This window comes from Acipenser ruthenus, chromosome 7 (assembly GCF_902713425.1).
Source record: "Acipenser ruthenus chromosome 7, fAciRut3.2 maternal haplotype, whole genome shotgun sequence".
Taxonomy (NCBI): Eukaryota; Metazoa; Chordata; class Actinopteri; order Acipenseriformes; family Acipenseridae; genus Acipenser; species Acipenser ruthenus.
Window position 1 is genome coordinate 53,376,561 of NC_081195.1, and position 21,377 is coordinate 53,397,937.

Below are 21,377 nucleotides of genomic sequence, written 5' to 3' on the forward strand. Positions count from 1 at the left end.
TTCTATTATATGTAAACATATGGAAATTATAATAAGATCCAAAATGGAAAATTACCTATATGGTAACAGTGTCCTGGGAGACAGTCAGCATAGATTTAGGAAAGGGAGATTGTGTCTAACTAAACTGATTTCTATGAGGATGCAACATAGACAATGGATAATTGCAAAGCATATGACAATGCAATGCAAAGCATATGACATGGTTTATTTAGATTTCCAGAAAGCTTTTGACAAAGTCCTACATAAAAGATTAATTCTCAAACTGAATGCAGTAGGGATTCAAGGAGCATCAAAGGGATTTATCATGCACTCAGTAGTAAACAGAATATTTGTTATGGCTGTCTCATCATTCCAAATTCTTGTTGCTATCAAGATCTTTCCTTTTGTGTACCTCTGGAGTCATGCCGGTCATTACTTCACACTGTCTTGTTATGACAGCTCTCTCATGTTGTGAAAGGATCCAGCGAGAAACTGCTGCATGGTTTTGTGTAAATCCAATCAAGCCACCTTTTATTTTTGAATCTTTATTGCAGGTTTGTTCAATTGCCTGGTCACATGCAATTGAAGAGAATCCATGTCCACTTTGACGCTGGACTGTCCACTGTCCCCGAGCACTGAGTTCTGCAAAACATTTTCAGTTGTATCTACTATGACTTTCTTTAAACAATTACAATTCACAGTTAGAAAATGTATGACTTACCTGTAATTTGAAGCATCGATACCTTCATGCTTTTTCACAAACTCCATGAAGATCTTGGTAAGTCTTGTCATCCACAACAAATATTGTAGGCTTTGCTGTATGGCTGCTTAGTACAAGCAGACTTTTCTTTATCTGATGAATTTGTCAAAAATCTGGTGTAGTCCCTGTAACATGTTCTGTGGTACCTGACATCCACTGACACACAATCCTGTCCTTGTATGTGAATGATAATACTATGATCCTCTTTCAGCTCTGCAGCTCTTTTTAACTTTCCTGCATCTATAGTTTCTGCCTGGACTAATTGATCTTTCTGGCATTATATGTCTCTTTTCTTGCATATGATACAGATGGCAGGAAGGACAGCTCCAGGTGTACTGATAGGGAGGCCATATCTTGATCTAAGTTTCTTCTAGGGCTAGGAAAAGGTGTGGTGCTATAAGAGGCACATTGTCTATCATCCTGTTTCTCTTGTAATATTGATGGCTGTGCATTGCGTTTTCTTGCACTCTCTATGCGCTTTTTGTCTATAAAACGCCTATAGCATGTTGGGTGAAACCCTGCATCACTGAGGATGTCATCGAATTCATCTGACAAGTGCTGTTGAAATGACTCAGCAATGTGTCGATCAGAACCATGTAAGTTCAACCATACTTTAGCACTTTCTCGGCATCCCACCTAGTACGTGTAAAGGGTTGAGTGCACTCCTTGATTGAGTCTAGATGCATATAACAATGCAAACTAGTTCTACAGCTGGATTTCTTGTTAATCTTAGATGATTGACAAGGGCTTTCTTGGTCTTCCTCAGCATCCTTGAATGTGGCCATGTTAGTTGTACATGACTACCGCAGTTGTTGACTGGTCAAATTACATTTTTTAATGCTTTAATACTGCCCCCTAATTATGTGCTACAGGTGACTGGCTCAATAGTGGGTTAACTTGCCAAATACACTGGAAGTTAAAACATAAAAATAAAAAGCTAGTCTTACAGAGACTTAACTAATGTCACTTTGTGAAACTATACATAGTTGACATCACAATTGCTGTGTTTGAAATATCCCATGAATATTAAGTTTTGTTGATTGGAAAATTATTGTCCTTGCTAGAGACAAGTTTCACTTAGTGACCAGTTTGAAAAAGAAAACTGAACCTGCTTAGATTGTATTATTATTTATGCTGTATATTCATAATAAGGATTATATTATTTGAAGCACACTTACCTTGAATTAACTGTTAATGTATTTTGATACTTGGATGTTTTATAATTTGCTTTGTTCACTTAATTTACCTTAATTTAAACAGAGGTACATTTGTGGTATCAGGAGACATGAGGCTCTTTGATGACATCACCAATATGCGACAGCTTTCTAAACTGAGCAGATGCTTCTGGGAAATTGGCATTGGCAACATAAATGTGCAATAAAAAGTAGTGCCCCTGATGCTGGGACAAAATTACACAATAATGGGTCTCAAAATACAGCCTACTAGGAGTTTATGTTGACTCAGAAATGTCTTCATCTAGACAATGTGGGGAAGCTATAAAAATGGCCAACAAAATGCTCGGATATATAGTGAACAGTGTTGAATTTAAATCAAGGGATATAATGTTAAAACTTTACAATGCATTAGTAAGACCTCATCTAGAATATTGTGTCCAGTTCTGGTCACCTCGCTACAAAAAGGATATTGCTGCTCTAGAAAGAGTGCAAAGAAGAGCGACCAGAATTATTCTAGGTTTAAAGCATGTCATATGCAGACAGGCTAAAATAATTGAATCTATTCAGTCTTGAACAAAGAAGACTATGCAGCGATAAGATTCAAGCATTCAAAATTCTAAAAGGTATTGACAATGTCGACCCAAGAGACTTTTTCGACCTGAAAAAAAGAAAAAAGGTCCAGGGATCACAAATGGAGATTAGATAAAGGGACAGAAAATAGGAGGCACTTTTTTACACAGAGAATTGTGTGTCTGGAACCAACTCCCCAGTAATATTATTGAAGCTGACACCCCAGGATCCTTCAAGAAGCTGCTTGATGAGATTCTGGCATCAATAAGCTAATAACAACCAAACGAGCAAGAAGGGCCAAATGGCCTCCTCTCGTTTGTAAACTTTCTTATGTTGTGTGTGAAGACCGTCTAGTTAAGCAGTAATGAGAAAAAGCAAGACTGAGATAAAACACCACATGCAAACAAACCTCAGTGATGTTCTTCTTTGATGTTGTATTACATGCAGCCCGCATCCACCCCCCACACAGCAACAAACTGTCACCTTTAATAGCCGTAGCAAACAAGAGGCAGTTGTAGTTTATGTTAAAATGATTCTCAGCTCCCAAAATAAATATTCCCATGCATTATATTCACATGCAGCTAACTCAAAATGATGCCTTTTTGTGAGGCACGCAAGTGAGTAACACAGATTGGTTATATGTGAGAATTATAGAAAGAAGAAGCTAGAGTACATCTGCATGTACATGCTAATCCTTTGTTCAATTCATCTCATATTTGAATGTTACTTTTTATTTCTACAGTTGTATACATTTATGTCCTTCTGTGTGTATATAAGAGTAAACTGTGGTATACAATGCTGTTAAGCACAGTAATCTGTAGCAAAGTAGAGAGTGAAAGTACTGAAGATGGTTTAAATCCAATAAACTGCCCAGAATAATGAGTAGGACTAGAATATAAAATAAATATAGCGCAGGTAAACAATGCAGTTGTTAAATGAATTAATCAATGATTCTTTAAAAACAAAACTGGAGCTGTAGTGGACTGAAGCACTTTTTTTATGAATACGTCACTCTTGACCCAGAAGGGATTATTACAACCTCACTTTCACAGGAAATAAGGTCACGTGCTGACAAACTGCATTTGTTCAGCCAAGAAAACTGAATGCCTGATGCATTATGGCACTGATTTAACAGATTGCTCTTTTTCTTTAGAAAAATGGTGAAGTGTGGCTCCCCAAGACAGCTGATCCTATGAGACAGGAGAGCATGCGGTTACACTGTCTCTCCTCAGTTGGTGTCAGTCAGCTTCATTCTTTAAGTCACTGGGTTTATGAATATGCACCAGATATTGAGGAATCAGTCATTTGCAAAATAAAACGTTAAAAATGTTAATATTCCATTACATTTTACTGTAAATTGCAAAAATGCGTCAAGATAGACCCAGCCCGGGATTAAATGATTAAAAGCCATTTAAGTCCCGTCAATCATTCTTGGTTTACACAATTACTGTTTACCAATCAATAACAATCTAAAATAATTGTTATTTCACTAAGATTAAACTCAATCAAAAAATACATATCCCAATATGCACAGTGGTAGCTCATATGAAAGGAAGGTCACGTGTTTGTGATGAATGAGTTATATTTGGTAGTTTCGCTACATATTTTCATGGTCAGTTTGCAGCCTCAGTATGGCAGTAAAAATGTCAGTGACTTCCAAACAGCTTTTAAATCACCCCATTGAGGAAGTTAATTGGCATTGATTGGTTCTCAATTGTAAAGGTGGGGGACGCCAGATTTTCTTGTTGGGAAGCTAACACATTAATTTGGTTTGGTTTTATTTAATAACCAAAAACATCCAAAAAAAAAGCAGTGTGGAGTAGTGGTTTGGCCTTAGGACTCTTGACCGGAGGGTCGTGGGTTCAATCACAGGTGGGGGACACTGCTGTTGTATCCTTGAGCAAGGTACTTTACCTAGATTGCTCCAGTAAAAACCCAACTGTAAAAATAATGTGATATCTTGTAACAATTGTAAGTTGCCCTGGATAAGGGTGTCTGCTAAGAAATAGATAATAATACTGCAAGGGATGAATTCAGGTCACGGCATGTTATATTATCTAATTCTTAAGCAGAAGGATAACTGAATTTTCCAATTCCCCCTGGTAGTATCCCTCTTATCAACTAATAACTAGCAGTGACATAACAGTATGTTGCAATCACCATGAAAATTAAATATACAGCACAGCCATGCTGCCATGGTAGTAAACAGCACATTAAGTAGAACGACAAGGGGGCTCCTGTAGTGCACTGATTTTCTCAGACTTGCATATGACACATTTTTGATGAAAATTTCTTGCCACAGTATTTTTTTTTTCAGTGTTAGTGTTATTTAATACACCACCATTGAATGTTTTAGTTATGGATGAATTACATTTTATTAGCGCTATCAGTATTATCACCCTTTTCATTCTGTTGAGGATTTTATACTTTGCTTGCCCTCTTTTCATTCTGTTGAAGATTTTGTACTTTGCTTATGAGCAGATAAGACAACACTATATACGAGAAGCTCCTGCTAATTAATAGAACCTAATTACTCCCACTAGTTATAGTTCAAGCTTACTCAAGTGGTCTAGCAGCAATACATACCCTGCAGCAAAAGAACCAAGATGCAGCAGTTTATCTACAGTAATGTATTTGATATATTTGCATATCCTGAAAAACCTAAATATTCTCAGCAAATAAAATGCTACTAGGAGGTAATAAAATGGATTTGAACGCATTAGTTAGCACTCCTTTAAACAGATACTTTATATCCACATTTTTCTAATATTTAGTTTCCAGTTTAATGTATGTGTGGTCACTATTTTTTCAAGCCAGCACTAAAAAACCCAGTCATGCGCTGTGGAATCTGTACCCTGTTATAAAATCACAGTAGTTTGCTTAAACCAGTATCTCAGTCATTCTGATTCTGATTATTATTATCATTCCAAGTTTAAGTTCCATTGTGAAAATTCCACCTTGAAAAATTATAATACAAAAAGTACATTAAAACCTACATTGTCCATCACAGAACCATTGTAAAAGCTAACCAGTAAATTTGCATCACAGATTTTTACAGTGCTTTACCATGCTTTTTGCAGTATATAGTGGAATCCCTTTATTAAAAAAAAAAAAAAAACCTATAGGACTGAGTAAAAGATCCATAATAGAGAACTGGTAGAGTCAGCTAGTTTCTACAGCTGGTCAAATGAGGGAGTTTACTGTACTATGCAATTATAGTGTTTACAGTACATGGTTAATCATGGTTTTAATTACATGGAATTTTTTAACACAAAAAAGACACAGCGAGAATAAAAAATGTTAAAATAAAAATAAAACCATTGTCCTCTTACAGGTCAGACAATAAATAGTTGCTTTGCTTTTTAACTTTTTAACATAGTAAAAGAATGCTGTAGTAGCAGTCATCTGGCAATCAAATGGCTGCTGTGTTTGACTTCCATGGTCTTCACAGGTCATCTGCTCAGCAGCACAGAGTAGACCCTTGAGCAGACACGTCCAAGAGAACCTCAAGCAGTATGCAATACAGTATCTCCAGTGATACAACCTCGAGTGCGAGAGACCAGCTGCAGTCATGGTGGAAGTACCATGTTCAAGGACATCACTTTGAATGCTACCAAGACATTGCTATAGCAGCTGTTTTAAAGGCCCCTAGAATATCTTTGTCCACAGACAATTCAAGTTGTATAATAAAATACAACATTTTCAAGTTCACTGGCTAGTTACAGAATGCAGCTCCTAATAACCTATTTCTTATAAATATACTATATGCCTAGTCAGTTTAAAAGGGAACAAATGCCCTACCCCCACCACAGTTGTTCTGCATTCATAGAAAAGTGATGCATTTGTGAGCTGACTCATTAAATGCAATTGAAAATATTTGAACAGCTGATTATAGTCTATTCAGGGATAATGAGGTAGTTAGTAGACTTATAATATTTTGGTAGGCCAGGTTAATAATCACTGTAACAACAGACTATGTAGGTATGACCCAGACTTAAGGGAAGTCATTTTGTAACTTTTTTTCTATCCACAAACATCAGTATAAACTGAAACATCACTCAATCATGGACTAAGGCACTAGCTGAAATGTTTGTTTAATTTCTTTTTAAGTTTTACCTATTCACAAACAAAAGAACAAAGTATGAACACCGCAAGTGAAAGGTCATCTAATTCATCACTCATCCTAATCCACTGAAAGCACAAAGAAATACAGAAGAGGAGTTTCAAAGACCAGGAGACCATTAGCATTTAGTTAAGATTATTAAATCAGGACTTAGATAATGAGTTCTGTTCTAAAAGTAGCATACATAAACAAGAGCGAGAGAGAGTCAGAGAGAATAAGGTAGGCTTAAAGCACTGAAATTAGCCTCCAAAGCAGCGACTGACTGACAAGCCACAGCGGCTGTCATTAGCATCTACAGCAACTGCCTCTGCCCATTACTATAAGCTGTGTCAGGGACAGCAGGGCTGTGGTGAAGCCACAGAGGTTCTGTAAATAGCATTAAAGAAGAAATAATATTGAGTCAATTGTTTACTGAGGTCTGTATTTTTTAAATCTGGGATTAAAGTGATAACTTGCCTTAGCCACACTTGAAGCGTGAGTCAATGCATTGTCAAGCCCTTAACAGAGACACTGTAGAAGGTGAGCGAGGGCATGACTCCCTGTTAAAATGCTGAAAAGCAGACAAACCCCTCTCCCCTCAGCAGCTGCTTAAATTGTAGTAATTCCTTAACTTTTAAATAAAAACCAGGGATGTTCTTGGAGTGGGGCTCTAAAATACCTCACATAATAGAGCTAAATTGAACCCCTACATTTTGGGGGATCACAATTTGCTACAGAATTATACACAAACTTTTTGATTGTGCAGTGAATGAAAAACAGTTGCAATGGCTATCACAGAGATTATAGGCTGAACCGGAAGCTTTTCAACTTGATGGTCTTAAAATCGAATCAATTACACCAGTGTAAAGATTAATATTTTTTATGGGCTGTAGCAGGGCGGTAGAGAGCCCTGTACGTATTTATTTGTTTATTTTATTTTAGATCGGGGTCTCCCCTCCGCCCGTGCAGTGTGCTTTTGTATTTGTTTTGTTTTATGATTTTACTGATTATTTATATGACGGCGAGCGCCGTATGTTTTGTTATTGTTTTGGGATCGTATTATTTTGTGTTCGTGATTTGTTTTTGTTAAACCTTTTATTTTTGCTCTGCGAGCAAGTTTATTTTTGTTTAAATATTTTATTTATTTTTTAATTAAAACGACGCAAGCCTTTTTAAAATGCAGTACCTGGTGTCAGTATTTTTTCCTGCTTCTGCCGTGACGTCACCGTTCGTCAACCCTAAGTCTCTGACTACAGTGGGCGAATACGTTTTTTTAAAGAAATCCTGGTGACTCCACTGCACAGCACTAAATTGAGAATTATCGTCAAGTGAAGACAGAAAACAAGAACATAACATATTCCTCTGTTCTTTCCTTTCATATAGTCACTGTATTGGTAATGTCATTATCATAAGGTTCCTCTATCCTGTGGAATAACTTTTTTTTTTCCACTTTTCTGAATTAAATAGACATGTTGCCTACTTTCATCATGGCACAATATAAATGTTCCTCATTTGACTGTGTAACATAAGAGGATCAATGGGTAATAATGTCAAAGTGCTTTTTGGTAATTAATGCTACGCAATTTAACGTTGTGGAAGTTTGGGCAATTACTTTGCAATGTACAGGAGCCTAATTTTTCCATTCAGTGAAACTTCATAATGCATCCTAAGCAGTTTCTCAGATGTCGGCTGTTCGCTCTACTTTATTATGACTAGCCAATGGAAGGTAACAAAGCAGTAAGAGGAATCAGAAAGCAAAACCAAACCATAAAAACAACAATGAAAACGGCTGAATTAAAGCAGAATATAAGTTGTTGTTCCCAGTGCAATTGATAAAGAGCGGGGCTATGGGTTGCTGCTGTAGCTGGAATATTTCACATTCATATTCTTCTTTGCTCTGTTATAGCTGTGTAAAACCACAATGTGTCCCTTTCCTGCTCTGAGGATGCTAGTTTTCCCCACAGGATCAGCCTTCTCATTCCCACGCCCCCATCACTTGGTATGAAATGTGATATTCTCACAGTTTATTGTTATTAAACGCATACACAGGACTTTCATTTATTTTATTGAACATAAAACTATGTTTATCATTAATTGTAAATGTAAGAACTACAAATACACTGTGCAAAGCATGTCATTTGAAAACATATGCAGTCACATATGCTCTTCACATGCCATCCTCTCTGGTCAGCAGCTCAGAGCAGGCAGATTCAAGTGCTCTGTATCCATCACTACATGCAAATTTAATAAATCGCTACAGCAACAGTATTGCAACAATAAATCACCACTAGCTATGTTTGTAGTTTCATTTGTTTTCATTGAAAACAAATGGCAAGCCTAGAAAAATAAACTGCATAGGACATTTCTCACTAAAATATACAATCTTATACAGCATGAACATCTGAAAATGTGTTTTGCAAGATTAGGTTCAGCCTCTGTGGTTATGATACCTGAGGATCAGTCTACTAGGGGCAGAAAGTGCAAAGGAAAGTAAACAGTGACCACAGGTTCACAAAATCTATTTAGTGCTGCCTTGAAACTGAGAACTACAGGATCCACCCCTCGATGCTGGATTCCACTGAAGAATAAACCTCATCTCCTCCCCTAATGAACAGAGGGCCGCTGGAGAGATCAGGCAGATTAGTCTGTCCACACAATCCATCTAAAAAACCTGATAACATGAAAAATTGCATTTTAGTGCAACCGATGCCACAAAATGCTTATGGGTCACAGCAACACGTTTGCTTAGTTTGTAGCTAACTTGTGTGTGGTTAGTTTCTGCAGCAACTTAAAGGTCATATTTCATCTGCGAGTAATGACTTTAGTTTAAGTCATGCCAAAGTAAACAGACAGTATTATCATTCAAAAACATTCTGGTGTAACCACAGATGCCTCACATGTAATAGCTTTTGGTGCTCCCAGGCTTGTGTTCTCAGCAGGTTTCAAAACAGCCATCTAGAAAACAGCCATGGTGTCTGTTCTTGGTAGAAACTAATTTTTTTTTTTTTAAAGTGCTTTTATTGGAAAATACAAATCACACACTCCAAGAGGAGAAGATAAATGAACCCAGTTTGTGTTTTTTTTTCTTTTTCTTAGCCTACCCCACTTAATAATTGCTCTATTTTGAAAGTGAAGTAGCATATTTGTCTAAACAGATATTAAATGTCAACTCAAGAGTCCTTCAATTCTTTAGATAAATGCTATTAGAATACATATATATATATATATATATATATATATATATATATATATATATATATATATATATATATATATATACTGTATATATATATATATATATATATATATATATATATATATATATATATATATATTTGTGTAAATCAAATTATTCACCCCTACAAAAAAAAAAAAAAAAAAAAACCTAGTATTTCCCTGACATTTGACAAGTCTCTCATACTCACTGGTGCTCATATAAATATACAAATTCCTCATAGGTCTGTCTGAAACCTTTTGGTTTTTTTCTGTGGCTAAGAAATACTTGTTTTTCTTCAGTATTTGAGAAAACACTATGAAATTATGTTTTTCTATAACTGAGTTCTCTAAGTGTACCAACAAGTCCCTTTGGGATTTGTAAAAATCAGATGGCAAACCAAAAACTCCCAGAACTCTAACTTGTCAACAGAAGAGAATTCAATATTTTCTAATAAAACATTGTGATCGAATTAGTCAAATGTCTCCTGGGATTCCTGTGGTTCAGTTTTCATTACAAAGATGTAGTGAAATACTTTCACTGAGAACACATCTCTTCTTTATTCTATTATTTGCTCTGTTATTTGCTATATATAGGTGGAAACAAAAGAACGGCAACACAATGACTTACCAAAGATAAGTACAGCTTGGGAACTGACTTCCCTGCTTTCCCATCAAGCCCTGACCTAAATAAATGAAGTATGTGTCAGGTTAATATGTAGCTAATATTACTATCCAGAAGTCATTTAGTCACTGGCTGATAAATATGGTTGGAATCAGACCAGAAAACAATGTCTCCTGTCAGAACAGCATAAAACAAGGGACAACTATAGACAAACTCTATAACCAGTCCACAAAAACTGAAAGAGGAAATGGAATTTGCCATGTGTGTTATAACTTGTCAGAGACTTAAATGAAATGCAGACCGTTATTACAGGTCATTTTCACCAGCCATTACAGATAAATGTGGCGGAAAGAGGATCTGAAAAAGCAACAACTTGGACTACAAGCATGACTGACAGAATGAAGCATTATTATTATTATTATTATTTATTTATTTATTTATTTATTTATTTATTTATTTATTTCTAAGCAGAGCCCTTACCCAGGGCGACTTACAGTTGTATTCAAAAAATACATATCAAGAATTACAGTACAATTAAGAGCAAGATACAAAATACAATGACTTCAGTCCTAATAAGAGCAAATGCAAAACACAGTACGATTTGATATATGGGCAGTTCAAGAGCAGATAACAGCGTTGATAGTTACATCAGGGTTAGATACGAGTGCAAGTGAAATACAAGATACTACAGATTGGGTTAAGTGCAAGATTAAATACAGTAAAATAGGGAGTAGATAAGTGCAAGTTAAAGTGCATTAAAGGCAGAGTGCTATATTGACCAGAAGGGAAGAGCTGAGTTTCACAGGTGTTGTCTGAAGAGGTATGTCTTGAGGAGGCGCCGGAAGGTGGTTAAGGACTGGGCAGTCTTGACAGGGTGGAGAAGGAGCGGGCTCTGGAGACAGGGGAGCGTAGCGGAAGTACAGCCAGAGAGGTCGGGTGGGGGTGTAGGGAGAGATGAGGGTCTGGAGGTAGCTGGGTGCAGCCTGGTCAAGGCATCAGTAGGCGAGTACAAGAGTCTTGAACTGGAAGTGAGCGGTGATCAGGAGCCAGTAGAGTGAGCGGAGCAGTGGAGTAGCGTGGGAGAAGCGAGGCAGAGAGAACACCAGGCGAGCAGCAGAGTTCTGGATGAGCTGGAGTGGACGGATGGCGGATGCAGGGAGGCCGGCCAGAAGGGAGTTTCAGTAGTCTAGGTGGGAGAGTACCAGGACCTGGATGAGGAGTTGCTTTGAGTAGTTGGTGAGGAACTGTCTGATTTTTCATATGTTGCTCAGGAAGAATCGTCAGGTGCGTGCTAGAGTGGAGATGTGCTGGAAGTAGGAGAGGCAGGGGTCCAGGGTGCATATGGTTTGTAAACCATATGCACCACTGTAGTGCAATTCTGGGTACCATGAGGAATTAACTTACTATTTGAAGTGCAGTTATTTAACTATGAAATAATAATAAAAAACAACTGAGGACAGAACCCATCTTTAAGTCAGTCCTGGGGGCAGCAGGACCAATTTATTTACATCTTTATCAAGATTCTTTATAAATAGTAAAAAAAAAAAAAAAAAAAAAAAAAAAACTTTCCATATCTTCATTTTAGGGCTGCTACGATTAAATCAAAAATAAATTTTTCAATCGATTCCATTCCTCATTATATACATCGATATAAATACTGGATAATCGATTCAATAATTACATTTTTGTAACGCGCATAGTTAATAACATTATTTAAGTTTATCAAAGACATGCACCGAACGCACTGCCTTGGTATTTACAGTATTTCTGCCAGACAAGCAGTGGGCGTGCTCTTCTTTTCCTGCTCATGTTAACTAGCACCTGATTTGCTGGACCCATCCTACTAGCAAATCAGTTTTGAAAATGTATTGTAAGTACGCCCCCCTCTGTGTATTTGATGTAAACAAAAAAAAGTGCCTCCTTAAATCCAGAGCAGGGATTTCTGCATTGTGTGTTTCACAGATAGTGAAGGTTAGGTGGTATAGTATTAACAAGATGCAATGCGTGATGCTGCAGCTGTCACTGAATAAAAAAAATACATTTTCCATAAACTTGTCTCTAATTTATATAGATTACATTCCAAATTACTGTAATCTGTTTGGAATAAATATTTTAGTAACACCCTGTAGTATTGCAGCGATCTTGGTTAACACAGGCAGGCGCATCACACAGGGCGAGGCAATCCACACATGATTAGCATAGCCCCGATACCTCTGTACAAATGAGCCGGCTCTTTTGTACAGCGGTATCGGCGCTATGCTTTAGTGCAAGAGGTCCCGGGTTCGCGCCCGCCCTCTGCCTGTGTGGATTGCCTCGCCCTGTGTGATGCGCCTGCCTGCGTTAACCAAGATCACCACAGTATGTTAAACTTGCTTTAGGCTTGTTGCGAAGGTGGGTTTGTTTTCTCCTGATGCTACCAAGGCGTAATTACCCCTCACATTCAATTGATGTGCACAAGCTTTTACTTAACTGCAATGGTATTAAAATAATCACGTCCGGGGGCGTGTGTGGTGTGCCCCAGCCCCTGTGTGTATTTTGTGTGTTATCTGTTGTAAGTAGTGTGTTATTGTTGGTGTATGTATAAGTGCAAGTGTAGCATGAGTGTTTTAAATTATATAGTTGTATTTAGGCACAGGGATTGCACAATCACTTCACGTGCAGATAAAATGTGTACTAGTATGTGAGCACGGGGAATTCACAAATTAGTTCACGTGCTGGGATCCAAGTGAATAATTAATTAGTAATTGAATCCTGGCACAACTGTATATATAGGTGCGCGTTTCACTCACTCGGGGTTGGGTGTTCAGTGTGGAAAGAATAGGAGTCAGGAGAGAATTAAAGCTAATAATAACAATTGCTACTCGTGCTGGAAGCACCAGCACGGTACTTGTTGTTTGTCTGTTTTTGTTTGTTTATTTGTTTTGGCTGTCGCACTGTTTTGTTTGCAAAAGTGTTTGTTTTGTTCAACCGTTTTATTTTCTGTTTATTAATAATAAATGACCCCAATCTGCTGTGGATTTCCATTCATTTCAATCGCAGTGCTGTGTTTCTTCCGGGTCTGACGTCCACACTACAGCCAGCCTGTTCACAGGGCGGAACAATCATCGATATTTATTTGAAAGATTATATTTTGCATCGATTGCTATTTTGAGGCTTAAGTGACAGCCCTACCTCATCTGAGCTTTTCTGTAAACCTCTGCCAGAAAATAATTATTTCACTTGAAACCTCAAGCATTTACTGACATTAAATACTGACAACAACAATAGTGCTAATGGCAAGTAAGTTGTTTATTTACCTATGTCATTTGCAATAAAAGAATTGCTCAAGCATGAAATGATGCGGGATGATATAATAGATTATAAATGGAACAGATCAATGTCTTTTAAAAGTACTTAGTATACTAATACAATGACTATTCAAATCGATTTCAACAAGATTTAAAGACATAATGGTTTAAGGTTCTCAGAAAACACAGAATACAATGGTGAAACAGGCTGATCATTTTCTTTTAATAAGGAACACCTTTAAAAGCCCATGTTTATGCAAACCCATATATGACATTTGTAATAGCCTGTGAAAACAGTTTTCTTCACATGGATTGAATAGGATCCAAATGTATTTTTAATACTTCCAGACAGGTGTGGATTAGTATAGAATACATATTTGCTAATATTGATCTAAGAATATTGATCTAATACAGAATGAAAGGTTGACCAGCAACCAATTTCTTTTCAAACACTAAAAAGCAATAAATAGATCATTCACTATACTTTAAAAATTCTGAACAAATATGAAAACCAAATCAGATCAATTTTCTCATTAAACACATTCTTTTATAAATGGGTTCAGTATGCAATCAATGTACATGTTTTTTTTTTTTTTAACTTGAACTTTTATGTGTTTTTCTTGGTTGACTGTGAGGAGAGTAATATCGTTTCACTTTGCTCACCTTTATAATAGTTAATCTATAACAACATACTGTGTTGAGTCTACAGATATTAAGAACGTGGAACAAAAAAAGCAGTTTCACTAAAATGCATCTTTGATTTGTTTGAATATTTTATTCTTGATATTCCCCATGCACATCTATGCAGATTACTAATTGCAGTTTGGATAGAATTTTTTAATATTAAAATAACCACACAAATAAACTAAGATTATTGAAAATATTAAACCAAACAACCTTTATCAAGCCATTCAGATGTATGCAGAGCTCAATAGGGTTGTGTAGATTATCCTGCAAATGTACCCGATTTAACAGCATATGCATACTGTAGAATGATGGATTCCACTTATATTTGAAATAAAAGGTAATAAAGTCCTGGCAATGTTAAAAAGCAATAAAAATGGAATAAATTAACTTTCAGAGGAGGGAAAGAATGTGGTATAGTTATATTTACACTACAAGGCACAGAAAACGTTTCTTCAAATCATCTGGTTTATATTTTCTATATACTGGTCCGTGGGTTGATTCTCATGATCAGTCTAACTTTGTCCACTTCACCAGATAAATTATACTAATGTACTGGATCTTCTGATTAGTGCGCTGCAATTGGGATTAGGTGTGTTCAGTTTGTTGGGATTTTCTCGTCCTGAAGTTAGTCCACTTGAAGTGGAGTCAACCACTTGTAATATGTAGGAAAAGGAGGCTGTGTGGTCCAGTGGTTAAAGAAACGGGCTTGTAACCAGGAGGTCCCTGGTTCAAATCCCCCCTTAGCCACTGACTCATTGTGTGACCCTGAGCAAGTCACTTAACCTCCTTGTGCTCCGTCTTTCGGGTGAGACGTAGTTGTAAGTGACTCTGCAGCTGATGCATAGTTCACACACCCTAGTCTCTGTAAGTCGCCTTGGATAAAGGCGTCTGCTAAATAAACAAATAATAATAATAATAATAAAAGCTGATCATGTTTTTTTCCCTGCAGCACTAAAGACATAAAATATTACATCAAATAATTAAGAATAGGTCTACAGTAAGACACAGCCTATTGGAAACTGAGCAGAAAGTACCCACTGATTTATTTACCATACCATTATATGTGTTCTTAAATGTATTACCATTTCAGTACTCACCGATATACAGCACATTTAATACAGTTAACAGCATATTTAGCTGTTGGTGCAGTCTCTAAGCAAGCCTTCATAAGATGGTATTTCTTTTTTTGAATATTAGTATAATGTCTTCCCCCTGAACCATTTGGTTAAATATTGTTAATAGCAAATTTGTTATGGAGGGCGATCAGTGCATATCTCTACTGCAACCCTTAGTGGTTATTTTATACTGGCTTCATTGTAGAAATTCCACCAAACTCAGTCTTGCTCAGAGACAGCCCCAAAGGTCAATGCTGCAGAAGTTATTAAACATGCCAAATATAAACAGAAAACATGATTTGAAGCACATATCATAGGATAATAAATATAGATTATTGTTCTGTACAAGACCATATCCAGCTACCCACAAGTGTGTAAATTGTCTTGTATTTTACACAGTACCCTATATATATATATATATATATATATATATATATATGTATATATATATATATATATATGTATATATATATATATATATATATATATATATATATATATATATATATATATATATGTTAAATATTATGCAAATTCAGAGGGTATAAAGTTTGTATTTAAGAGGTGGATATTTTACAGTATCAGTATCTAGGTAGTGATTTTTCCATTTCTACAGCAGAACTGGAAAAAAAAAAATCTTTAGGGGCTTCTTGACTAACCGTGCATCGTGATTTTGCTGTACATTGTTGGAGCGTCTGACCACAGCCTAATATTTACTAATGGAATTAGTTACAAACACTCAACATTCTGGAGCATTCCACTTATGAAACACAATGACCTTTCTGCTTACAGCTTGGCCTCAGAAACAAACAGCAGCTAATTATGTAACGTACCAGCAAAGTGTTACATCAAATTAAGCGCCCGGCAAAGTCATTTTTCCCTTTTCTCTTTAAAACATTAACAACAAATATAAAAAAGTTTTGCGGTTTTTTTTTTTTTTTACATTTGTTAAAACGTGCAAGACTGGTGTTACTGTATTAATTATGGTATATTAAATTAACATTACCTAACATGCAAACACGTTATGATCTGTGCAAGTGGCATAGAAAATATAGTTACTGTGTTACATCTTCACAATGCATAATATACTATAATGTATATTGTTATATTAACAAAAAAAGTTTGCCCAGTAAAAAAACAAACCACGTTTCTTCTATTGTATTGTCTAGAACTGCCATTGTATGCGACTGTAATGCTTGTTTTAAGTTACTTACGTTCCAAGGATTTCCTTGAATTCAAATACCTTCTTGATTTCATCAACATGTTTTTTCCATGACACCTTACTGGTCTCTCCGTTTTCCCGAGCCATTGCAAAGGTTCGACTGCGCCGAGTTAATGAAACCGTTTTTCTTTTTTTATTTCCACGAGCTCTTTCTGCAGCCTGTGAGACTTCCTGCTCACACCAACCCAATTGTTAAGAGCTGCAATTTACTTTATTTTCCCTTTCGATATGTCACCGCCCTTTTTTCTTTTTTTCTGTTCTTTCCCTTTTATGCTCTTCTTCTATAGAATATGACGCGTCTCGATGCTGCGCAGACCACTTTGGGACGCCGTGGCTTTTTGTCTTCTTTTGAAGTATTTGCACCTGTTAAGTTCTTCTGTCGTGCAGCTAATGCTACTGTTGGGGGAGTTATTTATGTACCTTTAAATCGCTCTTGCTTATCAGCTAGCGTCTTTCATAATACGCAAATGCTTAGCAGCAGTCTTTAATCAGGTTGCTTACTCCGAGGAAGTATATTTCATGTACCATGCTGGTTGTGCTATCGGTTGGTATGGCAAAGAGATAGAAAACGAGTAAGATGCTGCTTAGTGCTCACTCTGTCAGCTACTGTGTGTGCGTGTGCGTGTGCGTGTGCGTGTGTGTGTGACTAAATGACTGGAGATAATTCGCATTGCACCAAAACTACACACTCACTCACACACACACACACACACACACACACACGCTCGCGTGCGCGTCAAAGGCAAGGGGATGTGCTTCAGAGAGCAGATAGGGTAGCCGTTCTGGATTAAATACTGAACGAGTTCGAAACAAACAACAGAACGCTTTAATATTATTATTATTTAATTATTTATTTCTTAGCAGACGCCCTTATCCAGGGCGACTTACAGTCGTAAACAAATACATTTCAAGAATCACAGTACAAGTATTAATACAATTAAGAGCAAGGTAAAATACAAATACATTGTTGGCAATAATTCATGTCGTCAGCAGCAACTCGGTTCTGTAAATGTATGCCTATGATTTCCTACAGAGTGCTGCTGCAATAATGTTTTGATTTCAGTGACCCAGTTACAAACATGCCTGTTTGTGTTACACTTGTGTAGGTAAACAACAATCTGTTTCATAACGAACAAAGTTTGTGGCAAATCATGTTTTTCTATCAAGGTTTGCATAAATAAAATAAATCAGATAACATGCAAAACTATTTCATGCTACAACTTTACGATTTTTAGTGTAGCAAGATGTTTACATATTATTTTACACCTCCTCTGAACCGCAACCAGAGCAATGGAAAGAATACTGCTGTGCAGTAAAGCTTCCGACTGTGTTATCGATAGTGTAATATAAGAAAGGCGCTGCTTAATGTTGAAGCCGGTACACTTTAAAATGCATTTGATCCATAGGCTGTAGATTATGTGTTTTGGTAGACTTCTTTTATAAACTGAAGTACAGATTCAAACACAAAGGGTTCAGACTAGGCATTGTCCTGCTAAAGTGGCCCCACCCCTACTGATTTATAGATACAAATGATGAGATGCGTTTTGGAGTTTCACATCCCACCTGCTCAGTCATGACATGGCTTGAAGAGTTGTCCTCTCAAGGCTATTGTTTGTTTTTCTAGAACATACCAGATGGCGCATATATATATATATATATATATATATATATATATATATATATGTATATATATATGCGCCATCTGGTATGTTCTAGAAACACACACACACACACACACAGGGTGATTAGAAAGTAAGTTTAACACATCAATGATATTGTGCGTTAATGCAGTTAACTTACTTTGTGTGTGTGTGTGTGTGTATATATATATATATATATATATATATATATATATATATATATATATATATATATATATAAATCAAGTCCATATCCACACAGTTCTCAATAAAAGTAATCGTCTTTATTTTATATACTTCACAGCAAACATAGCTAACACGTTTTAACCCATAGGTATTCTGACAAGAAAGGTAAGTACATAACCCTTAAATAGTCATTATTTATTTCAGGTGAACAAAAGGAAACATTATATATATAAATACATACATACATACTCCAATATCTGTGTCTCTTTGATTCAGCACCCTGGATAATACCTTTCAGTTTTTCACTAGAAAATAGGGGTTTGGGGCGTTCTGTGCTGAATCATTATGTTGTTCCTCGGAATTCTTTTGAACCCTTACTTTGTTATATAAGAATCATGTTTTCAATATGGAACAAAACAGAGATAAGTAGGCCTCCACTGTAAACCCAAATGTAAATAAATGCTAACAAATGCATGCAACAGATTTTAAACACACCTTAGTGTTCATTGTAATTGTTTGAGAATATACTTTCAACTCTGTTTTACCAAAATGAACATTACGGTAAACTATAACAATACAAATATCAGTTTAAAATTTGTTGAATAGGATTTTTGCTTAATTCTTTAACATATAGTTTTACAGTATAGAACCATTAGCAATTACAGCCCTTGGAGATTTTCATTCAGATAAATTTAAGTGCAATTTAGCTTGCATACATCAACACTGGTGATTTTTCATAAGATGCTTGTCCTTTGTATTAGTAAAATTTCCTAGAAACATTTTTTCTTTAACAGTTGGATGGATGTGGTTATTACACTCGGTGAATTATTCATTTTAAAAACCTCAGTTTAAAATCAACAGCAGTTGAGTAACGACAAACGAACCAAAAGGTGCCTCAAGCAGTCAAAAGCCAGAAATGAAATATAGGTTATCAATGAATCAAGTGCTCTGCTCACAGATTAAAATATTGTGAAGACAATTAATCCTGCATATAAAGCTACAACTCTTTTTTTGGATAAGAATAAAATAAAATAAAGTTTTGAGTCTAACAATATAATTCTGCACTGAAAGATAATTAATGTTGTATCCCATATTACCAATAACATATTCAGATAAATAACACAATTATAAAAAGCAACCCTTTGAATATGCATGGCATAACAGGTTAAAACCAACAATTTGTAATCAATATATTGTACGACTAGATGCCGAATATTATGAATTCTAAGCATGATATAATGAAAGGCTGTTGAAGTAAAATATATGCATATTGTGAATCTATGACAGAGAATTGAAGACTGTGGGTCACAGAATGCAGCAGTGTTGAAGAGCAACTGGGAAAAAGTATCGACTTTGAAATGTGGATGTTGCACAACATATAATAATACGAAGACCGTTCTTATAGCCAGGTTTCCATCTGTAAATCTCTGCCACCGTTTCCATATGCAGTCTATGCTCCAATCTGCAACTGGATGATTGGTATACTTTACATTTATAAAGGAATTCACAAACCTCCAATATTTCCCTGATAATAAAATGAATTCACAACACACTGTTCTGCTTGCCTGTTTTCAACCGTCCAAGGTTTAAAATGTACCACGCGTCCTTAGCAGTGGACAATCTTTAAATAGCTTCCTCCATGAAGTTGGAGAGTGTGATCTGTCATCGCTCAGTTGTGACTAGAGCTTTGACCCAACTGAAATTGGTTTGACATTGATCTGCTGTTGATGAAAACAAACGAGTCCAAAGTCATTTAAGCAATGTGGCATTTCTTATCCTTTTTTTTTTAATATTATCTCCACAATAAGGAACCAAAATGTTTCTTACTTGGTATAAAGATGATCTTTCTTATTTCTTTAGTGATCAGTGATCCTCTTCTACTATTTTGGTGTTATTAGATCTCTCTCGTGCCTTTAGCACTGTAGATCATTATGGCAAGCCAAATGATCATTTAGAGATATCTTCAAATATTTAAAGATATCTCTAAATCATTTTAAGATATCTCAAATACATTTAGAGCTATCTCACAATTATTTCCAGATATATTTAAATGGAGCTTTAAATTAGATATCAAAAATGCATTTTCAGATATCTTGAAATCATTTTAAGATATCGCAAAATGTTTTGAGATACCTTTAAATAATTTTCAGACATCTCTAAATAACCTCCTGTTCATTTAGAGATATATCTAAATTGTTTAGAGATACCCAAATCATTTCCTGTTCATTTAGAGATATATCTAAATCATTTAGAGATATCTAAATCATTTCCTGTTCATTTAGAAATATCTCTAAATGAACAGGAAGTCATTTCAAAATATAGAGCACTTTCACAGAAAGTAAATTTGAGATATCCTGATTTAAAGATATCTCTAAATGAAAATGAAGTTATTTTGAGACATCTCTAAATGACAGTGTGGCGTACAATGCTAGCAAAACATTATTTAAAGATATCTGTAAATCAATTTGAGTATCTGTTTCATCTCAGAATTACAGTATATTAAGATATCTTCAAAAGGTTTTATTTACAGTTCTCTCATATTCATTTAAAGATATCGGCAGATGATTTACAGATATCACTAAATATGTCAAGATATCTTAAAATGCAATACCTCTAGATACCTCTAAATGATCATTTGGCTTGCCTTAAGATCATAGGCTCTTGGTGGAAGTTCTGCTAAGTCCTGTTGGAATTCAGGCACTGTCCTGGAGTGGCTTAGCTTGTTTTTATTACAGCAATGGATTACACTTTAAAATAATGGTCACATTCATAATGAATTCCGACTACCACAGGAATAACACCTGAACACCTATGCA

The 21,377-nt window shown here is 35.9% G+C and overlaps 1 protein-coding gene across 1 annotated transcript in view; it reads right to left on the reverse strand.

The window, feature by feature from the left end:
• The window catches only part of LOC117414917 (calcium/calmodulin-dependent protein kinase type 1D), a 106,328-nt gene extending 88,930 nt beyond the window's left edge, over positions 1-17,398 (reverse strand). The window contains exon 1 of the mRNA XM_059027280.1: positions 16,728-17,398. Coding sequence (XP_058883263.1) covers positions 16,728-16,822 — 95 coding nt within the window. The 5' untranslated portion in view covers positions 16,823-17,398. The remainder of the gene's footprint in view (positions 1-16,727) is intronic.
• Between the last annotated feature and the right edge of the window lie 3,979 nt (positions 17,399-21,377).